Below are 27626 nucleotides of genomic sequence, written 5' to 3' on the forward strand. Positions count from 1 at the left end.
ATTTTAATATAATTAATTTGGGCTTAACACTTAGCATACTTTTCGCACTTACATCTTTAAAAAAAACACTATTATTGTTGTATATAAGTATATATATGCATGTGTGAGTGCGCATAAAAGGCGAATTTCGTTTCAAATATTGATATTTCACTTGCTTGTAAATATTATACAACAACACCCTTGGAAGGTTTGGCGCCCAATATATCCGAAAGCTTTTGCTGATAGGACGCCAATAAATTGGCATCCGTAATGCCGCACGCCTTGCACGACAATTGCAACGCATTCAGCATTTGCATCTCTGAGAATTGTGGGCCACGCTCCAGCAATGAATTGAGTATTTCCTGCAAGCAGATTGGGTTTTAAATAGCCGATTTATAGTTGCTTGAATGCTACCACTTACATCGGGTTCCATGCAAAGCAACTCATAGAAATGTTTCGCCTGGTCGAGGGCAATCTCTCTGGATGCTGTTATGTTGCTCAGCGTTTGCTGGAGCGCAATGGAATTGCGGCACATGCGTTGTACGGTGATCTGATCAATGTGTTCCAAGTAATTTGACGCCTGTATAAGTATACGTGCGGCCAGATGAGCCAAACCTTCAAAGATATACTAAAACAACAAAATGTAGCAAATTAGAGAAAACAAGCCACAAGCAAGTGAATCCAGTCAGATATTTACCCTCGTTTTGCGTGGATGCAATGTGGCACTCAATGCCTCATCCATTTCCGACAGACGCTTCGTTAGCACGGACACCTGACGATCTGGCTCCAGTATGTCATCCTTGGAGCCGACATAACTATTTGTTCTAATGCTGGACTTGGAGCGCAAATAGTGGAAGCATTGAACGCGCACCTCCAGATGCAGCACCAGCAGGCACGTATTGGCCAGCTCATCGAACTCCAAGGCCAGATTAGTCATTACTTTGATGGTGCCATCCTTAATAGCCACATTTGCCGCACACTCCGCAGCCGCCGCATTCAAGCCGTTAACCAACGGACGCCGCAGCTCGTTGGCAAACTCGGAGACGCGGCACGAGAACCATTCCATGCTCTCCTGCAGTATGGCCAGCTCCTTGAGTACGCTTATATCGGCCAGAATCTCCTGCTGTGTTATGCCACCTTCTCCCAAATTGCTTGTTAGCATTTCGGCTTCGCGTATATTACGCTGCTGCACCTGCAACGGGCTCTCCTCCTCGGATGGCTCAAAGTGGCCACGTTGCAGCTTGTTGCGCGTATGCCTTGCGCGCTGACTGGATGTCTTCAAATCCGTCCAATTGGGCAGCGTTCTGCGGCAGGTGATAAATAGATTTATAGTTAATAAGTACAGTATTTGATATCATATGGGATGTTTACTTTAAGAAACGACTTATATCTTCATCCTTAAGCCAAGCCACACTATAAATGCGCTTATCTTCCGAGTCCGGCTGTACAATGCCTCTGTACGCCGTCTGGCATATCTCGCGATAGGCTTTGAGCAGCGCACACACCATCTTCAGCAGCTCCTCCGAGTAGCAGGGTAAATCTTCAATCAAATTTCTAGTTTCTACCAGGCGACGCTCTACCATGACAGTAGACTGCAGCAGTGGCCGACTTAAATTCAACGACTTCATTTCCTCGGGCGTTATAATTGCGCGCCAGGCATCCTGATTTTTCGACAACGACTCAATGGTCAGCTGCAAGTTGCGATTGTGACCCTTGGACAGGAATGTATCCTTTATATAGTTGTCCACAAAATCGTGCAGGCTGCAGGGTTGTCTGGCAAGTAGAGTTATATATACAAGTAAGTCTATGATATGAGTACACTAATTGTAATGCTTACCCTGACTTGCACTTCATAAAGTTCTCAATTTCCTGTATGTAACCCATCAATGGCAGATACACCTTGGTAATCACATTCTGATCGGGCGTGCAAATCAGTAATTTTTCGCGCTGTTTCTTCTCATGCGGCAACTGGCCGGTCATTGAGCCCTTGCCGCTGCCAAGCAGATTTCCACCCAAATTGTCATCGACGGAGGTGTCCGAGGCATTTCGGCGATGCTCCTTGAAAGGCTCATGAGTGCTGTTGCTGCTCACTGTGCTGGCTATGTGCGAGGATTTGTCAAACTTAAACATTGCCCGTTTCGTGCTGTCAGTTAAAGAATTAAATGTAAGATTTTATGCCTATGTCTTAGATTGTTTTGACTACTGTGCGTTCCTCACCTTGGAACTTTTCTTCTTAGGAAATATGAATTAATATTGTTGATGGGCTCCACAAAGCCGGTTTGCGCACTCTCGTCCGCAGACGCATTTTGAATGTCCAAATAGTCCGTGAGCAGCAGTTGCAGCTAAGTGAGAATCAATAATTCAATATGCATCACTTGTTCATATTTGCAGTTGAACATACCACGGACTGTGCCTGTGCCCAGAAGTCGGTCAGGTCATAGGGCTGGGGTCCAACAACGGTATACTTCTGGCCAACAGCCAGATAGTTCTTCAGCAACAGAGTATGTGTTTTTGCGATGGCCTTAAACTGCTTGAATATAATCTCCAGCAGCGTGAGAAGTGGATTGCTGTCACCAGAGCCCGCTTGCAGCGTTCCACCTGTGGCTAGCTGATGAGTTGTCTGACGCACCACATCCAGCAACTCAGTTTGAATTTGAACACGCACCGTTTCCAGTGAGTCGGGGACCTTGTGCAACATGCCAAAGCACTCCACAATGATGGCAATAAAGTAGCTCATGCTTAGCTCTGTATCAATTAGATCTGCATCTTCTATAATTTCCGCCTTATCCAGATCGAAGCCCTGCGCCATTTCGCTCAGTGCCTTGCGCACCCGAGCGTTAGCTTCAATGCGATCCGTGGAGCGACGTGCGCCAATGCCGCGCGTGAAACTGGAATTGAGGCGACTCGAGTTGCTGCGCTGAAAGGCTTCGTTCGCCGAGTTCTTGTACACCTGCGTCACGAGCTCCTCGTGCAGGCGCTGATAGAGCTGCTGACGACGCGCCTGCAAATCGGTGCGCAAATCGGCCAAACCCTCAACGCCGGCCAATGGTCCGTTGAGCGTGGCCAGGGCATCGGTCAGCGCTTTGCTGGCATGCAAATACTGACGCTTCGCCGTATAGCTGAACACGCGTTGTGGCACTTTGCGCAGTTCCTGGCTGCAATCAAATAAATAAGTAAATCATAATTTACTTACTTATACAGCTACTTACATTTGCTCCAGCATTTCCAGCACATACTTATGCTGCACTGCGTCCGTCCACATCTTCTTTAACTCATCGCGACGGCACTGCAGCAACCGCTTGCAGGCGCCCAGATTCTCCTTGACCGCATGGATGCGCTCCCGACTGGCCGTCACCTCCGTGGACACCTGACTAAACAGTGGCAGTACTTGGGTCAGCTGCTGGTCATGGCGTGAGACCAGCTCATTTAGACGCAGATCCGAGCGTTTGAATTCCTGCTCAATTTTCTGCTTCTCCTTTTGGCGTTCCTCGGTCGTCTCGCTGAAACCCAGCGACTTGATGACGTTGACGAGAAAACCACAACCTGCGGACTGCAAAACATGAACCAGCAAAATTATTAAGTGTTTTCAATAGCCGTGCAATGGGTATATTTTTACATTAGACCACAAAATCAATCATACTTATATTGAAGAAGAAGCGGCAAACTGAGTCGCATGAGAGCATTTCTTAACTAAATAGATCTTCCTTGTATTGTAAGGGTATTCCACATTCAGCGCGCTGGCAAACTATTTTATTTCTCTGTTATTATCAAATATCAGAGAGGGCGTGCAACAACAACAGCAACATAAATAGCAACTACAACAACAGCATCGCATGAGCAGCGGTGTCGTCATCAGGTTAGCACAATACGGCTGCTGGCACATAAGAAGTTTTACTGTGTATCTTATGCGTCTTTGAACACTCGTATTCACTTTATTTAATGCAAAAACTTAGAGTTTATAATGTATTCGCATTGATCTCTTGACATGTACCTCATCCTTTCCATATTTAACGCCCCTCGGTGGCTTTGTTGGCGGCGGCGCGTCCATGCAGATGCCTTTGAATTTAAAGTTATCCGGAAACGTCCTTCTTACTGTAAACGAATTTATTTCAGTTCTTATTATAATAACATTTTATGTTGCAAGTGTTTTCTTTTTTTTTATTAAATGAGTTGCAAAACCACTGATCTGGCAACTCTAGCTGCCAGTGTGACCTTACATGATAACATTTTAACAAGTGTTGCCTCGCTTAATGCATATATTGCCTTATCAGCAAATGTGTAAATGTGCATTTAGCAAAGTGGGCAATTTAGTATGTAACAAAATATTATAAGACCTAAAAATTGTGTTGAAATTTTAATTTCGAGATTCAAGAAGAAGGCTCTGCATATTTATCGAAAGAAACCACACTGCAAATTTAATCATACATAAACCCCAGTTTATGGGGGTCATATAGTCATTTAGGTAGTCAATATATGTACCTGCCATAGTTCTTTGGAATTTTTGAAAAATATTGAATAATTTGTTTATGGCAGGCAATTAACTTTTTTGCTAGGCGCTGTTCCAGTTGAACTGCGAGACACTGTATGTTAAATGACTTAACGCAAATGGACTCTGTTAACGCAAGAATTACTTCTGTTAAGTGTCTGTTAACCACAGAACCGTTTGCAGAAAAGCAATTGAAACCATTGAGTTCGTTTGGTTTGGTTTTAGATTTTAAACTTTATTGGTGACTACAGCTATGCTTGAGTGCTTGGATAAACTTTTTTTATTGGTGTTTAAGCATTTGCTTTACACTAAAATGCCAATATCGTATTCGTTATACTACGAAAAACACTAAAAGCTTAGCTACTAACATTTTCATTGCTTCATTAATTGGATTAAACGCATTATATACTTAATTTGTGTGCCTGATTGGTTTATAAATACTTTAAATAATCAGCTTAATGCTGTGGTGCTTTGAACTTACACTATATAGCAATTGTATATAATATTCATTTATTAAAATAGCATTTTCTCACTGCTTGAAAATATATGTTTCGAAAATTTAGTGAAAACAAAGTAAAAATGGGAGTTTTCTTGTAGTTGTGTCATTTTCGTTATCAATTGCTTAGGTACAGTTTACTAATCGGAGGTATTACATACATAGATGATTGCTTGTACATATCATTTGTAAGTAGTAGTGAAAACATTTGTCGCTTAGTTTGAACAATTTGAAGTTAAGATATGATCGTTGTTCTTTTGTTGTCACAGGTGGGTCGTTGGGAATTACATAATACTAAATATTTAAACTCACGGAACATTCTCCTTCTCATCTTTATATGCATTTTGAGAATTATGCGTATTTGTTTATATGTATGTGTTTATATGTTTAAAAAGGTTGCTAATTAAAATTTGGCTTAAAATTCATGTTGTTCATTTGGCTAAAATTAATACGATTGCATTATGAATGATTGTTTGGCCTCTAATTTCACAGAATATAACATTTCTGCCATGTTATGCACGACTTTTCGCTAAGTTAAGTAATTAATATAAATATGCGAAATGCTTAACTTAGTTTCACTACTCAACGCTGAACTGTTTTGCTGCTGCGCCTGCATGTAACGTATGAAGTTTTGTTGTTGTTGTTGTTGTAGATTACTCCTTTTTGGGCGACTCACTATTCATAATGCTAAGCCGACGTAAATTGGGCTTGTCGTAGTCCTCCATGGAAACGCCACGTGATAGACGACGCTCAAAGGAACCTGAGCTGGCAGTAGAGTAGGATCGTCCGCGCTCAACCCCGGGCATTACGATCGATGTGAGCAAGCCTTGGCCCTTGCAAAATAACAGTATGGACTGAGCAACCTTTGACGGCTACAAATTTAAATGAAAATGAAAAGTTTAATCATATGTTATGTTTTATCTAAGAAAAATTAAAGACTCACTGCATCCGCCAATACGTCGCCAGCACGTTCAATCTTCAACATAGTCACACGTTCCTTTTCAACATCGCGATGCAATTTCTCCACCATTGAGGAATACGGGCTGAGCATGCCCGTAATCAATATGGCATCAACTTTGCAGCCCTTAAGCGTCAAATCCTTGCGACTGTGAAATTAAAGTATGAGTCACAAACTGGAAAAATGTTGAGCCCCAAATTGTTTTGTCTTACTTCATAAACGCCTTAACATAGAGGCCCACATTCTTGCTATTGAGCGAGCGGTGCAAACGCTTTTGATATTCTGCCACAATCTTGTCCTTATCTGGATTCTCGCCAACAATTTGCTATATATGTATAGTTTGTTTTTGTTGTGATTTGTTTTTTGTACAGTGTAAGTAAGCAGATAATTTACATTATAGATTATTCAATTGAATGCCAAAGCTACAATGTTAAGCTGGCTACTACAAAACTACAGTAATGCAAATAAGAAAGCATGCAAAACTAAATGAGGATCTATACAAATTTCGAATATATTTTGTCTTTTCGTATTGGCCGATTTCTTGCTTGAGGTTCTACGTACCGAGGTCTAAAAGAAAAAAAATTAAAAAAAAATAATAAAGCACATTAATATACATGCTTTAAATGGATTCTAAAGCAGTTGATGTTTGAGAAAAGTATATAAAGTTGGAGTCTATTTTAAAGTTGGAAAGATAAAGAGCGCTGCAGAGATATGTTTATTAGACTGACAAACTGTTTACCTCCATGACCTGTAGTACCAAGTTAAATTAGTTCAAAACATAAAATAGACAAAAAAAAACAAGAAAAGTAAATACAAGTTAACGCAGAGATTAAACACCTCTCAAACACACACATCCACGCACTAATCCAGACTCACAGGGGCACACTTAGTTGAAGAGTGTGTCAACTCGACAACGACTACTTACATGTCCAAACTTGTGATACATCAGAAAGCTCTCAGCCGATTGGGCCACCTCATCGCTTTTCCAGCTAATAAACTGCAAATGATAGAGAGCAATACAAATTTAATTGCACACAGGACACTTTCAACGCTTAAAAAGCACATCACACCTTGCTCTTAAAGGACTGCAAAACGCTTGCAGCACTGCCAGTGGCATTGATCAGGATTAAACCGAGCGCACGACTCGGATGGGCGAGGCCAAAGCGAGCCAGCACATTGGCGCCGGCACCTTCGCCCAAACCAATTACATATTTAACGTGTAGATAATCCAGGACCGTAACCAGATCCTCGCCCAGTGCCTGCAGCGATGGAAATGGAAAGCTGTCAGGCAGTGCATCCGCATTGTCAGCATGACCGGGTACGTCGACGTGTATAAAGCATGAGCGCTCCTTAATTTCCGTCATGCATGGGCTGCTCACAAATTCCTGAAATGAATTGTCTGCCAATGCGGCGTATGCGTAATGTCTAATTAGTATAATATATTGCGTTATTTGAATTCTACATACGATTGCAGCCTAAATCATGCACGGTAATAAATACAGCCCGTTTCTCCTGCTGCGACAAATCACCCTGAAAATGTTTGCAATTAAATAGTTGTAGACACTTATACACATTTGGCTTGCTCAGTTAATATTCTTACCTGCACTATAACTGTCAGATCTCCGCATTTTTCCGTATTAATATTGTATTTCTGTAATGCGTAACAAAAAAAAAACAATTAAACACTAATTGGATTATGGGCTGCGTTGTTAAAACGATAATCCAACTTTTCGAAGCAGAAAGTAAAATTTACAAAAAAAAATAATAACTTGAAAGGCAAAATCTTTTTCACGTTAACATTAAAATCAACTCAAGCGTGAATAATGACGAGTATGAAATGACCAAAAAAGGCAAGCATCGACGTGTGACTGAAGTTTAAATACCCTTACGAAGGTTAATTAATAATGTATAAATTGTAATACTATATAGGAATGATGAATGGCAGGAACTTAGTCGAAGTAAATTGTCAGAATGAACAGAAATTCCTTGATAAATCATATTTCCTAATGTATATTTCCTAAATGTGGTTACTTTAAAACATTCATTTCAGTCATTCAATATGACTCTTTGGTAGAGTATTAAATCCGCTGGGTCTCATACACATTAATTTCTCAACGCATTGCTCTCGTTAGTTAGCTGCCTATGATGACTATGCAAATGGCAAAAGCATTCGTAAAATTTCACCTAAATTTTTCGTTGTGCGTTGTAAATACATATTTCAATCACTTTATATATTTAACGCATAAAAGTAGACTATGAAAAATGCGCAGTTCCGAAAAAATAAAGAAACGAAGCTCACAAAAATAATGGAAAAAAATTGAAGAACAGAGTTTATTTTAGGCCAATAATTGCGCTGGAAGCTCATAACTTAGTTGGAGCAGTTTAATGATTATTGAAAATGTACTGATGTGAATTTTTGCATTTTCATTTTCAATTTCGAATTCTCGCCTTAAGGACTGTTAGCTTTGCTTGCCCTTACAAAAAGTTATTTAAATTCTTTTTATAAATTACCTAAGCTGACGGCAAATAAATCCACACCACCTACGCTCAACACTAGGCCGAGCATCCTTTACAATCAACCATAGACACGCACACAGCCACTGAGAGGGCTGAAAAGCACTTATTGAAATTGAGCGAAACTATAAAAGTGTCAAAAGACCAGAGCAAAGAACAGTTTAACATTCCCTCGCTTCTAGGGGCTCTCTCTCGTCAATGTCTTTGGCCCCTTTGCCTAAGCTCCTTAATGTGGTCTAAAATGTTTTGGTGCTAACAAGTAAATAGATAGATAAACAAATGAGTATTATGTAAATGTAACAGCAACTTTTAAATAGTATTTCTATATGCTAATGCCATTTGCCATGGTGTATATATAACAATAAATGGCATAGATGACAGGGGACCAGCTGCAGTTTATCCTGCTCGCCGAATGCCAATAAAAAGATTCCGTTTTGCAAATTTAAAGCATAAATAAAAAATGTATATGTTGCCTTGTGGCCATTGCAGTAAATTTACATAACTTTTCCGCTCGTGACCAATAAAACACACATACAAAGAGCACAGAAGAAGGATAGACTCTGTTGCAGGCTTAATGCAGCTAGATGTTAACAGTCACTATGCATTATGGCATTGGCACGCCCCCAAAGACACTCAGACCCCCATGCAGAGAGGAGGAGATGGACTGCCAAGCGCTGTGCAAACAAACCAAACAACGCAACAAAAACAAGCAAATGTTGTTGACAATGACAAAGGCGATGGCGATGGCGATGACGATGACGATGACGATGACGATTGAAATGGAAATAGACATTGGTGTGACGCCGATGAGCTTTGCAATGTTAACCCAGAAATATTGCTGAATAAACAACATGGAAATTGCGCGCATTGTCGTCACAAATCAATTGCAATTAATTGAGCGTCTCAAATGCAAACAGGCAAACAGCAACGAAGGCACAATTGAAAGCTATTTACTCAAAATTACTTAAGCACATATAGTTGTTAAGAATTCAACAGCTTGTCTTGCTATTTAAACACAACGGCGTGTTGTATTAAGCTAATAAGCTAAGGCTGTTTTAAAGACAGCTGTAATTATAAAGCTTGTATTTATTAAACACAAACAACACCTAATTACTAAGAAACGTGAACTCAACGGATCACGTGCAGCGAATGAAGTTTTCATAGTCATCGATTAACAGTGCAATTACTCCCCTGAGCAATGCGCATATACTAATGAAAAGGGCAATAAAGTGAACAGCGATGCGGGAAGTACAACTGCCCGCCCGACTGACTGCATCCTACAAGCAGCCATCTGCTCATCTCCCCACGGTCCATCAGCGCTACGCATTCAATACGTCGTGACGCAACTTCAGCTGTTTTTGTTCAGCTTGACGCATGGGTTGATTGATGTTGCGGTTTCACTGTCGATATCACACACACACACACACACACACACACAGAAGCAAGAGGGAATACACGCCTCCAACTTTTACGAGAAAACAACCTTTATGAGGAGTATCCATTGGCATTGTGTGTGTGGGTGTGTGGTTTGCAATTGTTTATTTGGACTTTTGACTCGGAACATTTGTTTCTTATTGTTTGCACTCTCTCAAATATTGGTATGCATATAAAACAATTTCCGAATGCGAGTTAGCATTCTTTTTATTGCTTTAGGGCTTGCATTTAATTGACTTTTGCAATAGGTCAATGTGTTTGAATTGTTGCAGTTCATTCAATTGAGATGCATGAGTTCTTTAGATATTGCTTTGATGTGAACTCGTTTATTTGATGCATTAAATGCTCATTAAATCATACAAGGAATTGATAATTGGGGCATGTGTGGATGTATGCCTTGAGCGAGGCGTAAGCAAATTGTATCAAGTGTTGCAGTTGCTTTGAAATAACATGGCTACAATGAAGTAATTAGATAGAGAAATAAGCATGTGATAACACTTTTCTATGAAAATTATAAAAATGATTAATGACCGCGCTTTAATGCTTAAATTTGTTATAATACCTAATATGCTGTATTAAAAGTGGTATACAAATAAAAGGCAGAGGTATTAAGTAACTGAGCTATATTAATCCATTATCAAATACTTTACTGAGAACCAGTTTGAGCATAAGTTAAGTAACAAAATGAGTATACATATCATGTAATAGAGATGCGACTAAAATGAACATCAGCAAAAAATCGATTCATACCGTTCAAGTAAGTTTCTAAACCAATTTCCCTCGATACATTTACATGTCACAAATCTCAGCCTAAAAAAGTCTGATGGCAAAGTAATTGCTAAAACTAATCAAAGCTGTCAGTTAAATCAGAAACCTGACCACGTTTGCCTACACTCATGTCAAAAGAACTGAGGTCGATGCTATCCGATTCCTACATTTAAATGTCGGCAGAACCTGGTAATGATGCAGAATCACGTCAAATGCTCAAAAGAGCTACAAGAGTTGTTGCCCCCGTGCCCCAATAGTAAGGGTAGACGCATAGCCCGCCCGGAAACGGGCTGAGGGAAGGTGATGACAAAAAACTGAAAAAAAAAAGAAAAAATAAACATGCCAGTCAGGATCCCCGCGTAGGAATAACCACTGAAGCAGGGGTAACGAGGTCAATGAGTTGACACGTACACACACAGCTGCAATTTGTAGCTGACGCTGAAGGGCAATTCCTCAGTTATGTATAGAGCCCCTCCCACAACGCCGGCAGCTATATCGCATGAGCGCATGTGATAGAGTATTATTCATGTTTGCCAGGCATTCAAGTAACGCAGCATCAACAAAAGGCAACGTTTAGTATAGAGTTTCAAGCTTGTATATACGATAGGTTCTGCTATGGTTGCAGCTGTGGCAGCATCTGTTGTTGCTGTATGTCGACAGCTGACCCGAAAAAGAAATGTACAAAAACTCACAAGCAAACAACCGAACCGAAAACTTTCTAAACATGAAAATGCAATTGGTATTTTAGAGATATATGTATTTTAATTCATATACCGCACCCATTAAAATTTGATATGGAAAAGCTGTGCAAAAGTATGTAGCTGGCTGGAAATGGCAGTTGGACACCATAAAGTGTATAAGAGAGTAATTACTTAAAATTTTAAATGAACTTTATCCTTGTTCAGCTATCAACATCCATTTGTGGCCACTGCTTTTAGTCAAATCTCTGAACCTACAACTTTTCAAGTTTGCAACGCAAAAGTGGAACAATAATATTATTATTGTTGTTTTCAAAACAAAGCCCTGGTATGTGCAATTTTATAGAAAGACTCCTCAATATCGGATAAATAATATGTCATAGTCGAGTACTCTGAACTAGAGCACTCTAACTAATGTTATTTTGTATATCTATAGTTAGTTAATTACCATCAACAGCACGTATATGAGGAGTTTTTAGTTTTACTTTTAGCATTTGCATGGCATGCATACAAATTTCAAATCTCTAAAACTTTTTGTTTGCTATGAAAAGAAGCAACAAAAGTTCTTGATTTGCGGAAGGATATAATATTGATATGCAAAAATCTTGAGAGCTCTTATTTAAGCAAAAGAAAAGTGACATTAATTTGAGTAATCAGCCAAATTGGATATTTTTTTAGTGGTAAAGCTCACTCAGTGCATTATTTTATTTTCAGTTTTTGCCCTAAGATAAGTGTACTTTTTGTATCTCAAAGCATAATTGAAACCGACCGACCGAACTGGTCTAGAAAGCAGAAGTTGCTGACAGCAAACGCGACACTTAACCGCAAAGTTGATCCAACAAAGTGCTCGTTACTCAATTCTGTCCACAGCTTGTTCCCGAATCAAAGCGATTGTCATGACCTCTTTCTCGACCTTTTTGCCAGCTGCCTGGCTAATCAGCATTTTCTTCGGCTACCTCAATCGTTTTGCTTTTAGTTAGTTACATTCATAATTTAAAGATGAATTCACTCCGTCTCTTTTTCTTTTACTCTGTATCTGTGTCCGAAATGTTGTTTGTTTGTTTATGGCTAACACCAAAGTTGGATCGCTTTTGTCCACTTCATCATGGCCAAAATGTATTCAAGTGTAAATGGATTTTCGGTTCATAACCACAAGCACACACAACCACACACACAGCCACACACACAACTACACACATACAATCGCACACATGCGTCGCCTACACACTTGTGCACATAGATACACTTCAGGGTTTGTTGATATCCCAAAGCACTTGCCACATCCAGCAAAGTAAAACAAGTTATAATGTCCCTGTCTCAAATGCTCGACGAGTACATGCCCTGAAGTCAGCTTTGAAGCACCACCAACCAAGCATGTATTATTCATTCTTCAGAGGCTTATTAATTTTTAAAACTCTGGTATTATTTGAAAGTGTATTAATAATTCACATTATTTGAACGGTTCCTTATCCCTTGTGCTAACAATATTTTGAATTTGTATTGATTCTGAAACTGAAACAATCATAGGGTATAATAAAACAGCAATTGGACCTTTTACATCGGCTATACAACACTCAGCTGGGATATGTCCTTATATATCTGGTTAAGTGCTGTCATATGTCGCCTGCCAATTTGCTGCATATCTCTGTTTGCGTTCCAAATTGATGTTATACTTTTATCATAGCTGAGACCATTGTGTAAATATCTGTACTTCTCTCTCCAATGTATACAAAATACAAATTTAATTACTACCATTTTCAGTTATTTTCGGTTGTGAAATATTTATAGCACATTATTGATTCTATATATGTATATACGACACACACGTTTGCGTTTATTTGGTACATTTCTGCTAATTTGCACATTTCAATTTATTCGCATTCAACTTTCAGACAAACATTACGCACGCATTAATTTGAATTAATATTTAAAAAGCTGGTATTACGCATCGCATACAAAATGCATGGCCCGGCTAATTTGGCATGGCAAATAACTATTAAGAGCTGGAATAAATTAGATACAATTTATATTGCATAAAATTTAAGCTGATAAACTTTGAAAAGATTTATTTGTGCCAAATGCTATTTATCACTAAGCATAAACATATTCTAACGTACACATATGTATATCTGTCATGGAGTGCAAATACTACAACAAGGTTGTCATTAATTTAGAAAAGCAACTATCTACGTGACTCATATTCGTATTCAGTGCGTTCTTGCAACTGCCTACTTAAGCCCTGAAGAACATTTGATTTTTTGCAAAAATCTGAAATTGTTTCACATTATGCGTACACACTTTAAGTTCGTTTACCCTATTGTAAAGAAATTGGTTTTCCTGCTATGAAAATGCTACAAAATAATTTAGTATAGAGCAAATAATCTCAGCTGGCAGTCATTTATCTCAACTTTGGAATGTTTCTGCTTCGGTTAGCTGCTTCTTATGAGAAGCGAACCTTAAGGAGCTGTTAATTGAGAATTATGCACCTTCTGCAATGTGATGAAGTACTTAAACTCAATTAGAAATTAATGGCAAATAAAGTTATAGGCAGCTCGCAAAGTTCAATTTCAGGTAATGCGTGCTATATTTCACGCACAGTGGGCAATAGCGAATAGACATCCTTGCAAGGAATAGGCGAAAAGGTCCTTACAAAAAATACCTGAAATATGCTATCACAAGTTTTGTCAATCCCAATGAGACTTTGAAATTTGTTTGCTCCAGCAAACCTTCGTGGGCGCATTAAATGAGACTTTTTAATAGATAAAAAACCTTCGCTGGTTGCCGTAAAATCTACCAATTAAATGTGATTTAAGTTTTTTAAGCAGCCTCAAGCAGTCAGGCTGCCTGTGGAGAAAAGCTGACAGGCAGCATGTTTTATGAGTTTCGCTGCGTTACAAACTTTCGACACTTTGCCAATGGCAAAGTTATGCCGCCTCTAAGAAAACATTGGCTTGTGTTACAAACAACGGCACAAGGCACAAATATGGGAAAATTGTGTGTGTATATGTGTGTGTGTGCGGTGTGCGTGTGGCAGCGTAAAAGGAGCAGCTGTGCCCTGCAGCAGTCGAAGCCACGCAGCGTATGTGTAATATTTATTGAGGGAACACAACTCAATTGCCGCTAATGGAAATAAAAAAAAACTTAAAAATGCAATTAAGGAACCAACAACGATTGCAGATCAAGTAACAAAAAACAATAAAGAAACAACAATAGAATCAGAAGTTTGAAAGCGAACAAATAAAGCAAAGAAGTTGTTTTATGTTCTTAGCTGAGCAAACAAAACTATTTGAGCGCGTATAAGCGAAAGAATGCTGCTAAGCTAGGGACCCAAATAAACCACACAGAAGCGAACACACAAATACACACAGTTATACACACCCGGACACAAACACAACGGAGGCGACGCAATTTTTACTCTACTTTGGCAATTTGGTGTAATGAAAGTTTATTCAATGCACAAGGCCATAAACTTGCCCAAACAATCCGAAAGGCAGCCAAACAAGTGAAAGGGCTGGTCGCGGTGGGCGTGGTACTGGGGAGCGAGGGGGGAGGGGGTTGATGGGAGATGTTCTCTGATCTTTCTTCCATTTCGGTTTGCCGTGTAAGTCAAAAAATTACACAAGAGATTGGCTGAACATCTTTTTCCCCCTTTCTCTTTTGACTGCAATAACGAGACTCATGGAAATGGAAACCATTTGATTATGTGTGCGTAAGTGTACGTGTGTGTGTCCGTGTGCATGAATATGTGTGTATGCGTCGACCCAAACGGCGACCCGCGGCGTTGCGCACATGCTCTACGGATCGCATAAAAAAACAAATGAAAAGTATATAGAGTAAAATTTATAAGTGAATGACTCTATAGATACTCTGTATTCAATAAGTAAAAAATGATTATAAATTGCAGCTCCCAATTTAAAAGGGGGAAATTCGTTTGAAAAATTGGTATAAGTAAGTTGATTTTATCTTATAATACAGTGTTTGACGCTTTCGCTAGGGGTAAAAGAGCAGCTTGGATATTTTCCGAAGTCAACTCAATTGAGCATAAAATCTCAAACAGAATCATTATCGTAATTTCAATGAAGTTATATCCAGCAAAATGTTCGACAGCCAGGCAGACGACAGGGTCAAAAGTGGAATTTTTCTTAATTAAATTTGCATTCTTTGCAGCTGGCTAAGAACAAAAGAGTCAAAGTCAGCATTAAAATAAAACGAAATCCCACTAAATTGAAGCACGCAAAGAAAATGGTTATTATCTGATACCAACGGAAATATGTACGTTGGGTTTGTCAGCATATTTGGAATTGAAATTGAATGCGGACGCAGAAGCCACGAGGCACGCAGCAGTTGCGCTTGGTTAATCCAACGGAAAGAAAACGTTATAGATGCTGATTCAGTAATACTGCTCAATTGAATCCTATGGGGAAAAGCAAGGAGTTAAATGCGAATTCTATTAAGATGGAAATGCTCTGAATGTTCTGTTGCTAAAGCTGTTGGTTAGAGAGCAATGAATATTTAAAGATGAACGCATAGGAGTATGAATATGTGAACGAATTTATATGCGTACTAACCATAAGATATACTGATGTTAGTATCTTAAGAAGAAACAATGAATACCATCTGGTGGTGAGGTTGAAAGGTTAAATAAAATGAAAAAAAAAAAAAATACTCGTGCAAACATACAAAAAGTTTAGCACGAAGAGGGAAATTTGGATGGCATCAAAGAAGCTGCAACAATGTAACAAATGAAGCATCATAAATTTGTATTATGCCTAATTACCGAGTCTCTAATTTCTTTTGTGCAGCTGAGTTTGTTGGCTAGCAACAATTGTGGTGGACCGTTAATAAGAAACTTAATAAACAGCAGCAGTGGTTGGCAATTTGAGCACCTCAATTTATTTGGCCTGCCAGATGCGAACGCAAATGGCACGTAAAATGACTGCGTTAACAATAATGGTCACACAACACACATACACACACACACACACAGAGTTACAGTTATAGCCACACACACGCACACATGCACATTCATACTCAGCACGACAATTATGAAATTTTTATGATATGCATTCCAAAAAGTATGCTATGCCCTTTGAGGCAAGCCTGACAGCAACCAAAAGACACAAAACATCCAATTCCGCAGCGACCAACGCAATTTACACATATATAAAAAAAAACCACAAATACAGCCCAACTGGCCTATGGCGAATTTTTCATAACCCGAAACAAATTGGGTGGAAATAACAATACTTTGTTTGTATTTTTTGTATTTTTCTGGAAAATGCTGTTGCGTTTTTCACTCACTGAAAAACTGTATAAAACGAATTTCTTGTAGCAGACGAAAGTTCGCATTAGAGAAGTTCGACTGTACATGTACTGTTTAGCGCCCAAGGACACAGAGCTGGAACGGACTTTGGCTGGATTTGTGTGCCGCTGCAGTTGATGTTTGTGTCTCAGGCAAACACGGCTTAAAATTGAGCATCATAAATACGCGCAAGGGTGTGCCAGATGTGTCTTGGTGAAGCCTGGCATAATCAGGCAGCTGTATTCAAATGCAATGCAGACAGTTGACAAATTGCAGATGGCATCGGTAAGCACATAATTTAGCACTCACACACACACACTAACACACACGCACAAAAATAGCACATTTAACTAGAGTAGGCCACATCAATTATATCGAGGGAGAGCATAACTTACGCTAATCTTCTCAAGAGTAACGGCGGAAGAGCCTCCGGGACGATGCTGTGGTGTAACCGGCTTGGACATGGCCAAATCGAATTCACACAACACAATTTTCGCGTTCGACAAAACGGTAACACACAAACGTTTTCGGTTTTGCTTGTATCAGGCGCTCAGACACACTCAGCACAGGAAAATTCGTTGATGTGCGAGTTATAATCGGCTTGGCAGCAGCTTCTCCAGCGTATTTCAATTGCAACGTTTGAGCGTTCGACGACGACTGGTTATGCTGCTGAGGCCTGGTCTTATCAGCGTTGCGTCGTTGCCACCGGCAGCGGCACGAAGTGATGACGATTCATACACGAAGTCATGTCGACGTCAACAGCGACGAAGTGGCTAGCAAAACAAAATGCTGAAAAGTGTTATGGTAATGGTAGCAGTAGCAGTAACCGTTGTGTGGGTGTAATGCTAATGGCTCTTCACTCCCCTGTGCCGTACATCAAGATGTTGCTGCGACGCAAAAAGGCAGCATTACGACTTTGTTGTGCGGAGGCGTCCAAATGTTGCCATGGGGCAGGTGTGGGGGCTTATCAACAGTTTCTAAGGCGTTGCCGGATCTCAAATGGAATGTCGTTAGCTCAGATAGTTTAAACGTGTATTAAGTAGAAAAAACAACTATATTGGCGTACAAATAATTCATAAGGACTCCCATTTTTAGTATACATAATTATAGAAGCGAAACAATTCCAGCCTTTTGTAAATTTTCGTTGATTAAAGTAAACCACAGTTCAATTCAATTACAAATTCAGCAATTACCGGATGCATTCATGTCAATCCATCTCAATTTAGCTGACGCTTCATTATCAAGTCTCATTTGTCATTTGCATTTAATGATTTTCGCAATCTGGCAACGCTGTGCTGTCCGTGCGTATTATCAAATCACATTGCAAAATATCGTTGCCTACTTGCGAGCGCCGCGCTTCCGTACACCCAATGAAAGTGTATGTGTCGTTGGGCTCGTATCGTGTATATGTCTGTGTGTCTGTGTGTGTGTGTGTGTATGTGAGTGTATGTATCTGTGTGTGCAGAATTTGTGTGGGCTTATACACAAAATTCCATTGGTTTTAGTTTTCATTCTTGGTTATATTGTTATGTTGTCTGTTCGTTCTGAGCGACTTTTTGTTTTGATGCGCTAATTTGCCAGCTCGCAGGAAAAATGTGCGACCGCCATTGCCATTCATTTTTCCAGTTGGCAGCCTAGCCACCCTTATATTCCCCAACTCCCCAGAGAAAATATAAGATTTGCGCATTTAGAATTTGCGTGGCGTAGGTCAAGCCAGAAAATGACAGCAATGTCAACCCCCAGGCACCTGCTACTGTCATATCGGACAACAATGGCAGTTGAAAAGTGCATTTCGTTAAAAATACATAGCCTAAACAAAAAAAAAAATGAAAAGAATAACTATTAACAAATGCATATTATATGTATATACAAAAAATATGCCTTCTAGCTAAAAACAATGCTGGAAAAATTCTGAAAAAATAATGATGTTGATAATCATGATGAATACTGACGAATACAAATGTGAATGTAAATACGAATGCTGCTCACGTCCAACTACGAATATCACGGCTGTCAATGAGCAGGGCCATAAGTCTGATGAGTTTCTTTTTTTTATTTTATTTCGCTCTGACACAGCACAAAAATTTTTTGTCGACGCAGTGAAATTCCGAACTGCATAAAAATGCGACAGACTTGTTCAACCAGGGGTTGGTTGTGCCATATAAAAATTCAAATTACAATGGAAAACTTCAATGGGATCTAAACAAGTTATAAAACTGGCAACTAGATGACGTTACCAGTATGAACATTAAGCATAATATGTTGTGTCATTCGAGTTAGATAATAAATAAGATAATTTAAAGATGTTGCTGACAAAGTTCTGAATACATAATCAGTTTGATGTGAGTGAAAGGTCGACATTATTAAATGAGATATTGACTACATTGACAAGTTAAGCTAAAGCTGCTGTTTTAGCCTTCGTTCGTCTGCTCCACGAAAGAGCAACTTTTGTAGCAATAAGCGGATAATAGAAAGGCGGTTTCCCCTATCAAAACCTTTGACTAAAGAATTTCGCAATTTAACCCAAGTCAATCAACAAACACTCAATCTCAATCTTATTTAACATACTTATAAAGTTGTTTTACTGTAGATTGTTTCGCTTAGTACTTCTTGTATTATCTGTCACTCATTTCCATACCTATTCAAAAAGTACAGACAATGCCACGCCCACTCCGTCGACGCAGCGTGTTGTCTTTGGCAAGTGGCTTACGGGCTCTACATTGTTTTTGTAGAATTTGCGCCTTAAAGTATGATATGCACAGCTTCTGGCAACTTTGTGCCATTGTTTGTCGTTTGTTGTCTGCTTTGACTTATTGTCACGCCCTTGCCACGCCTCACGCCCATGGCTTAAGTAACGTGCCTATTCTATTTTGTTTTTTCCGCCTTTTGCCTGTGCATATAAATCGCCATGTACTAGTTGTAGCTGTTCCCCTTCTAGTCATTGTTCTTCTTGTTGTTTGTTTGCTTTGCGCACCTGCCCGGGCAATTGTAGCTGACATTGTTGCTGTTGCTGTTAATTTATTCTTTATGTGTGTGCAGCAACTGCTGTGGTTATGCTTTCACTTTCTGATACCCTATATCCATCATAACCGTATTAAAAGGGGTATAATAATGTTATACAAATTTATGCAAACGCTTAGTCGCATACATTTTTGAACTTCATAATCGGATCTTACAGACTAGAGTACCAAAGGGTAATAAAATTTCAGACAATCTTTTAGCATTTGTCGCCTGTTTAATTTGCATACAAATTATGCAGCATAATACTTATAATTTGAGTTATATATCGTAGATGCTTATAAATATTTATTCTTGTCGAAATGTAAATTAGGGTGTCCTCTAGTTAAGCACGGTCTACAAAAGCAATCGTTCTCACTTTCTTAATTTCTTAGTCTGTCTCGCATTGTGCCTCTTATCACACGCCATTCCTTATCCAGCTTTCAACCACTTTCGCTTTTTGTTTAATTAAATTGAAATTAAAACATTTCATTTGGCTTTAACTGGTAGTCGCCTGACTTTCTATGCTTGGTAAAAATGCTGCGCAATAAAGTCGAAAAATGCGGTATATAGACAACATGCTCTTTAATCCGCTTTCATTTGCACATTGTTATGCGATTTAAATTGGCTTTGAGCTTTGTCAATAGCAAAAATACAGCAACAACAGCAGGCAATAAAAAAATAAATACTAAAATAATATTTATGTATGAGAGCATCAAAAACAAAAACATGAGAAACTGTTTTCTATATAAATGGCAAACAAGGCTAAGCCAATATTGTGTGGCATGTTAAATATTGATACAAATGGATTTAAGCAAACAAATATAATATGTTCTTTCTATAAAATGTATAAGTGTCAACCTATAACAGAAATTTAATTTAACACAATATATTCTCCTTATGCTAAATGTTTTATATAACTAACATAACTTGAAGTTTAAGCTGAATATAAGTTAAGTAAAATGCCACAGCCCACTTTAAATTTCCGTGGGCACGCACCCGGAACAATCTGTGTGGCTCAAATATCGACAGACATAAAATTGAAACAAATCGATTATTTCTTGAGTGAAATATAATGCTTTTAAATGTGTCCCCGGGACAAATTCAAGTGCATGGCTTTCAAAACTGAATTATTTATAGATAACTAAACACGAAAACACGCACACACACGCAAAATGGACTGGGTAAAAACAGAAAACGCTTTAAGCCCGAACGCCAATACAAGCACACGTGCCATGACAACGAAGGATGGCAGCAAGAAGAACAGCAAAATTCTGCTAGGCAATCAAGTTAGGTGCCTCGGGTTTCCACCAAACCATTCCTCGCTGCCCAATGTCAAATTCATTTGCTCGATGTATTCACGCGATATTTACGCACGCATTTATTTATGTTGCACTTTATTAGCTTTTTATCGTTCATTTATTTTGCTCGTTGTGTTCTCCTTTTCATTTGTTCTCGTGTCTCTCTTACGCATCCAAAGCAATTCCTTTTATTTGCGTCGCTCTTTTTGATAAGATAAATATGCTAGCCTGATAAAGACATTCACATCGTTTAAGCTTTGGAGGGTGAGCAAATCTAAGCCAAGTTAATGCAAATTGATTGATACATAATACTTGATCATTAAACAAATTGCGATTTGCTAACTTTAAGGCTTATACTAACATTTCAGTAAGAGTATATAATTTAAAACTCAACAATAGCCACATGAAATAGATTTTTATACAAAATATTTTCTCAGTAATGTAAATATAGATTACTATTGCATAAGCATTAAATTTGACAAAACATTCCCAATTTTCAAGCGGAACTTATGAACTGCCCCGGTTTGCCACCCTCAATTTGGCGTTCAATTAAATGTTCAGTTGTACAAAACAAATTAAATGGTCGGTCATTGGCAAGCAGTATGTATGTATGTATGTACTTTTTTCTGTGGCTTCACCCGCTTAATTAATGCTGCGACTGTTTATAGCTGTATGTACATATTTGTATGTACTTTGATGTAACTACCCACTCTTCATTCAATTGATGCCACAGCAAGAGCGTCTGAGTCAAGAGTCTGATAAAGAAGCATTTATTTTGCAAAAATAAGCAGCCAAACCGACGAGCTATTTGCAATTTCAAAGATTTATTTTTAGCTCGACCGAAAAGTGCGTACATCGACTTTTTAACGCAACAAACGGAGAGCATTATGTTTATTTCAGAGGTTATTAAAGAAATATGTGGAATGTATTCGTCAAAAGCAAATAATTCTGAAGAATTTGAGCACAAATCAACATCAACAACGAGAGGCAAACACTTTTTATATCAACAAACAAGTTCAGTCCTTCATTTTATTATATTTAATACGCGCCACTAATTGTTGTTGCAATAAAAGTCAGCCAAGTGCATGATGGACATAGTATATAATATTGTACATGCACTCAGAAAAATAATAAAATAAATCAAAATATAAATAGAATAGATAATGTTGTACTGATGTGTATATATTTGTACTATTATAGGTTTCAGTGAACATAATATATATATTTGTATATTCGTCAAAAAATATATTATATACTTGATTTTAAACAAATATATTCCATATCTTGAAGAAAAATGAAATCATTTCAACTTATACTTTTTTGCTAAGTGTTCATATATAGTATTTGTTTGTATCGGTATAAGAGATTAATTGACGGGGCATACCGAAGCCAGGGCAGCGAGCCAAGTCAAATAAACACTTCTGAATGTTTCTACATTCATTATTGGCTTACACCCACACCCGGTATGTATATATAAATATATATTGATATAAAATATATACAAGCTTGTGTATATAAATATCGACTAACACTTCATGTTAAATATTTTGTTTTATACAAAGTGATAGTTGAATGTTGAGGTAATATGTTGGAGACCTGGCCAAGCAATGATTGTCCAACTCGAATGTAATTAATTGCAAATAAATTTCAATTGAGCGGCAAACAACCATGCAAGCGAGCCACAACAACAACTTATAAGTATAACAAACAAATTGTTATATCTCACGCATTTTGGTCACTTGATACCGATTACCTCATAAATGGTATTCATAACTCTCACCCGCTCCACTAAGCTTTCGGCGCGTCGCGCAAAGGAGGCGCGTTTATCGGCGGCAAGGGCAGACATGATTTAATCTAGGGTATGAACACACTTGGGATTCGTTTGATTTTCTTTGTTTTATTTTTTTCTCAATTCAACTGTACGGACGCCAGGCGGGAGAGGAGCTGCAAAGAGACAAAGAAGTAATGAGGCAGATAGTATTCGATTTGTCACTATTAATATTAAGGCTGTTTACTGGTATCTAAAGCATGTGATCGATGGCAATAATAAATAATACAAAAATAGTAAGCAACACATCCTCTCAAGGTTATAAAACTCAAACAAGAATTCACATATTGTTCAATATTTTGCTCTATAATATGTTCTGATATTTGTTGCCAAGATGCAAGAAAATGAAAAACCACGTGCCAAAACAAAATAATGGTAAGCGGATGTCGACGCAGGTGCAGCGACCGATGGTGTTGAAAAATATTTTTAAAAATAATTAAAAATTTGGGCACAATATCCGCAAAATACACTGACAACCAAAGGCATATATGAAATACATGTATGTGCACACATTAATATAATGAAATATGCAAAACAAACTGCGCGATGCAAACAAACACAAGAAGTATTACCGTTTAGCAAGACACACACAAACCAAGAACACAACTACATATGGTTGTTGGCAACTCAGCTGCCTATCTCTGCATAAAATATTAGGCGATAGTTATCAATAACTGGCATTAAAAGAATGCTATTTAAAAAGCCCGTTGCCGATCGCATGCGATAAACGCCAAGACGTTGTGCTAAAGAATACCGACGTAGAACTGATGGCACTTAACAGTCGCCTCGTCTTTTGTAGCCCAGCGAGCATAAAGCGTTCAATGAGCTGAAGGCAAAAAGAGAAGGCACAGCACAAAATGTAAAAATAAGTATGTATTTGATGTACAATTTTATTTTTAAATCTGCGCTCGTTGCACTCTTCATTGTTTTGCTTTCGTGAATTGATTTATGGATTGAAATGCAAACAAGCAACAGGTGGCTGTGACGCAGTTGCGTCACCAATGGACTCCAGTTCAAGGCCCCTAAATGTCCACTGACCAAATTTAGGCTCATTAAAGACCATATTTGCATATGAAAGTGTACTTAATTATGCTAATCTTACAGATAAATTGTGACTTCGTAGTAGTCGGTAATTTAGCCTATTTCAAATAAGTTAGCGCCTTCCAACACTGTCAGTACTTATCTACCAACCACCACAAATAGTATAAAATATCGATATGGGGTTACATGGGTCTTGGTGTTGGTGTTGACCAATACTAGTCTCGAGTCATCAACACTGCTGTAATCGCCCGACCGCCACATCTATCGTCCGTGCAAATGTTGTGAGAAGTAATTCGAAGACAGTTATAGTTTATTTAAAATAGTTGAAAAATCTCTCTAAAGACCGGCATCGAATTGTCGCACCAAAATGGCAAGTCGCGGCGGTCCAATGGTCGCGGGCACCGATGGCAACGACTTCGAGTTCAGGCAGAAAGTGGCAAACACATATCAAATTAGGTTAATAACACTTTCTAAACCACCGCAAAATTATCTAATTACTTACAAGTAGATGCAACTGCACGGCTAAAAGGTCATGACTCCGCATCTAACAGCAGTGAATTTGCAACTCCCGCCGCATACGGTGCATGAGCCAGACAAACTGTCAGCCAGCCAGCCAGCAATTGCAGGCAGGCAGCGCCAGCACCAGAGTGGGTGGGCAAAGTGCCAGCTAGACACTCTCAGCATGTGTGCCTGTTTACAGTGGCAACAACAGCAACAACTACATTGTTTGTGTACATATTTTGGATGGCCAAAGGCCGAGGCCTACCAAACAAAAGGAGACGCAACTAAAAAAGACTCAACCATTAATTTCTCTTTTTCTGCAGCTTGTTGAACAAATCACGCCTGAAGTACTGCATTTTCTTTCATGCCCTGCTCTTTTTCGTCATGCTGGCGAAACTAATGTCGGACATATTGGATCGCTTGGATATATTTGTGCTAGAAATCGAAGAGTTGGAGGTGCCGCCGCCGCTATGGTGGGAATACGTTTGGGCCGGCTCGCTGCTCACCTCGTTTCTGGGTCTGTCAGCGGCACGTGGCAATAAGGTGCGAGATATGCAAAAATATATGATTGCCATTTTGGTAATGGCTGTGCTCCCGCTGCTTTATTGTTTCGCCTACTACTTTGCCGACATATGGGAATTTGTCACCATGGACAAGTCCGTGGATTTGGACGAAACGGACATTTTTGTATGGCGCGTAAGTAAACCATATAACGCTCACTCAAAAACAAACTAATCTGCTTTCATTGATATATTTCAGGGATTCCCCTATGCCTTATTCTGGTATGCCTTCTGTTTATTGGGCTTCCAAATACACGGCTTCACTCTGTACTTCGCGTATAATCTAGTCAAGGCCTGGAAGGCACGCACGGGACGCAAAATGCAGTAATTCAGTTGAGTCGCACTAAATACTCGCCAAAATTAGTAAAATGTCAGAGCAAGAAGCTGTAGGGCTAGTTGTAAATAATTTGAAGTAAATATCGAAAAATAAAAAAAAAACAAATCTAACTATCTAGTGCACAAAAGCGAAAGAATAATCCAGCTCTTAGATTAATGCACATTTTTAGTACAGTCAGACAAAATATTTTCAGAAAAAAAAGAAAAAAAAACCAAATACAAACGTTAAAGTTATTGTTAAAGTTCAAACGTTCAAAATGGTAAAGCTATAAAGAATTATCTATTTACATACGATACACATGCAACCTTATTAAGTCGAGTCGACAAGAAAGCAACCGAAGCCACCAATTTTCCCAAATGAAAAAGGAAACAAAACAACAACAAGATATAAACTAAATATTCTTTTTTGTGGTCTACTTACATTTCGACGTGCCTCGTGTTTGTTAGAAACGGTTAATATACTTATTAAAATACTTATGAATGTATGTCTATATTGGTATATACATATACAATGGATAAATACATTTGAAACTATTAGTTTTTAAATAATTTTCGAAATGGTTTATATTGCGTTTTGGTTTTTCATAATTTTATTACAAATGTACACTGCACAATCATACAAATTATTGTGAGTCTGTGTATAATTTATTTTGTAAACTGCCCCAAAATATTTTACGATTACTTTTATTCAAATGCAATATGAGTGTTTAAGCAAAGTTCATGTTCTGATCATTAATAATTTGAAAATACAAAAATATGTGAAATCTATCAAAAATTTCACCAATGTTAAAAGTGTTTTTCGAATTTTCATTCACTATCAGAATTTATAAGTAGTCTTTTAAAATCGATCAATAAAGATGCATATATATTTGTTCTTCTGAGTGGGTTAAATATCTAGTATTCAATTCATACATAAAATAAAATGGGTAAAAGGAGTATTATGCATATATAAATATCTGATGCATAGATGAATAAGAATATGCGTTGACTCACAACTTCAATTACAACAAGATGGAACGTTGCAGTCTGGCGTAAGGACTGCGAAATACTTTGATACCATAAGTAATTCCAGCTAATAACAGGGTACCGTCCAAGTTTGCCTTTTAAATTGCGGTAGAAATAGGCTTTTGCAAATTTTGGGGCGGGCGTGGGTTTGGCAAAAAAATTGTTGGAAGAGTTTCCTAGCATCCTTCCTTACAAGTTTGGTAACTATAGTTCTTAAATTCTTCTCTCTAAGTTTGGTAAGTGTACCTCATAAATTGTGGGAGGATTGGAGGCAGGAGTGGGCGTGGCCAAACAAAATTTGCAGGACGTTTTTAGTTATCTGCCTTCTAACTTTGGTACATCTAGCTCTTAAATTGTGAGAGATATAGGCATTTATCGTTTTTGGGGGAGGAAGTGGGTGTGATCCCAAATGTTTTCTCAGATTTTTCAAGGGTATTCCAGCAATATACATTTCAAATTTGATGACTCTAACTTTCAAAGTGTGTGAGATATATGGTCCTATCGATTTACATTAATATGTGTATCGGTTGGTCTCTTAGGGAGTTACTAGTAACATACTTTTAAAATTTGGTGACTCTAGCTTACAAGTTGTAGAAGATATGACCATTTCAGGTTTCTAGGGCAGAAGTTCCTGGAGACTACGGGTGTGGGCGTTACCTGCAAGTTACCTTGCAAGTGGCATATGCCAATCTTTGAAGGCCATCGACCACAACCTACCAACCAAATATGGTACCTTAGCCTTAAAATTGTGGGATTTATGAGGCTTTATCTATTCGCGAATATCGATTTAATCGATTTCCTAGTCCCCTAGTGGACGTAGCACTCAAATTTTTAGATTTATATATACTGGTCCTAATGAGCTGTGAGACACTCGTATATAGTATATGTTCCAAGTTTCAAGTGCCTATCTCTAACGGTGTCGATAAAAGTTACGGACATGACGAACATTGCACAAAGCCAATATACAATAGTACTTTTTCATATCGAAGTATAAAAAAAATCATCTTTCATTCTTTAATAACAATTAAGCTGTGTTTGCATATTGGGAAAGACTTCCAAAATCGGCCTACTATACATATTGTAGTGGCCTACGCGCTCTGCTATATAACTTGTATCTTTTTATTATCCCCACCACTCCAGGGAACATTCTAATTTGTTTTCATTTTAAAACTTCATTTGCAGTATTGCTAAGCAGACAACACTAGTATAATACTAGTATACTAGTATTGTCTGCCCAATGACAGCATGCAACAACAAGTAGATGCAAGGCTGCCCTGCTTCTAATTTTAGTTATCTAAGCTTTTCCAGACATAATATCCATATTATTATATTAATAGCTAACGAATAACAAGATCAATATCAATATCTATTTTTGAAAGCTTATAGTTAGTATAACTATGATAAAGTTGCCTCTTTAAATAT

At 38.4% G+C, this 27626-nt stretch overlaps 2 protein-coding genes across 9 annotated transcripts; one reads left to right on the forward strand and one right to left on the reverse strand.

The window, feature by feature from the left end:
* Positions 1–25673, reverse strand: LOC6564357 (exocyst complex component 4). Of its 8 annotated transcripts, none has more exons than XM_032737647.2 (19): positions 23334–23504; positions 22687–22877; positions 7520–7570; positions 7386–7449; positions 6990–7318; positions 6845–6916; positions 6481–6486; positions 6132–6244; positions 5905–6067; positions 5638–5833; positions 3971–4071; positions 3189–3529; positions 2381–3134; positions 2197–2321; positions 1817–2122; positions 1351–1752; positions 677–1283; positions 401–607; positions 1–341 (listed from the first exon to the last, which is right to left on the reverse strand). In XM_032737647.2, exons 2-19 carry the CDS (start codon positions 22777–22779, stop codon positions 165–167), a joined length of 4107 nt encoding a protein of 1368 aa, XP_032593538.1. In that variant the 5' UTR covers positions 22780–22877; positions 23334–23504; the 3' UTR covers positions 1–164. The 8 variants fall into 8 exon arrangements, with proteins under 8 accessions (XP_032593538.1, XP_032593537.1, XP_032593540.1 ...); XM_032737646.2 differs by lacking the exons at positions 6481–6486; positions 23334–23504 and adding exons at positions 6659–6667; positions 25621–25673 and having other exon boundaries at positions 2–341; XM_032737649.2 differs by lacking the exon at positions 6481–6486 and adding an exon at positions 6659–6667 and having other exon boundaries at positions 2–341; positions 22714–22877.
* LOC6563116 (protein jagunal) lies at positions 24059–26073 on the forward strand. The gene is made up of 3 exons (XM_001990563.2): positions 24059–24258; positions 24627–24999; positions 25063–26073. The coding sequence occupies exons 1-3, from the start codon at positions 24170–24172 to the stop codon at positions 25189–25191; spliced, it is 591 nt and encodes a 196-aa protein (XP_001990599.1). The 5' UTR covers positions 24059–24169; the 3' UTR covers positions 25192–26073.
* The last annotated feature ends 1553 nt before the right edge of the window (positions 26074–27626 follow it).

The sequence above is a fragment of the Drosophila grimshawi genome, unplaced genomic scaffold, assembly GCF_018153295.1.
Source record: "Drosophila grimshawi isolate 15287-2541.00 unplaced genomic scaffold, ASM1815329v1 contig_311, whole genome shotgun sequence".
NCBI lineage: Eukaryota > Metazoa > Arthropoda > Insecta > Diptera > Drosophilidae > Drosophila > Drosophila grimshawi.

What these genes read in the sequence shown, in the direction of transcription:
- LOC6564357 (XM_032737646.2), bottom strand. Translation starts at nt 22,779, where the DNA reads ATGTCTGCCCTTGCCGCCGATAAACGCGCCTCCTTTGCGCGACGCGCC. An exon ending in GCGACGTATTGGCGGATGCA is followed by an intron (nt 5,834 to 5,904) that starts GTGAGTCTTTAA and finishes TTAAATTTGTAG; the next exon opens with CCGTCAAAGGTTGCTCAGTC. An exon ending in TCGGCTTAGCATTATGAATA is followed by an intron (nt 4,072 to 5,637) that starts GTGAGTCGCCCA and finishes ATTCGTTTACAG; the next exon opens with TAAGAAGGACGTTTCCGGAT.
- LOC6563116 (XM_001990563.2), top strand. Translation starts at nt 24,170, where the DNA reads ATGGCAAGTCGCGGCGGTCCAATGGTCGCGGGCACCGATGGCAACGAC. An exon ending in GCAAACACATATCAAATTAG is followed by an intron (nt 24,259 to 24,626) that starts GTTAATAACACT and finishes CTTTTTCTGCAG; the next exon opens with CTTGTTGAACAAATCACGCC. An exon ending in CGGACATTTTTGTATGGCGC is followed by an intron (nt 25,000 to 25,062) that starts GTAAGTAAACCA and finishes GATATATTTCAG; the next exon opens with GGATTCCCCTATGCCTTATT.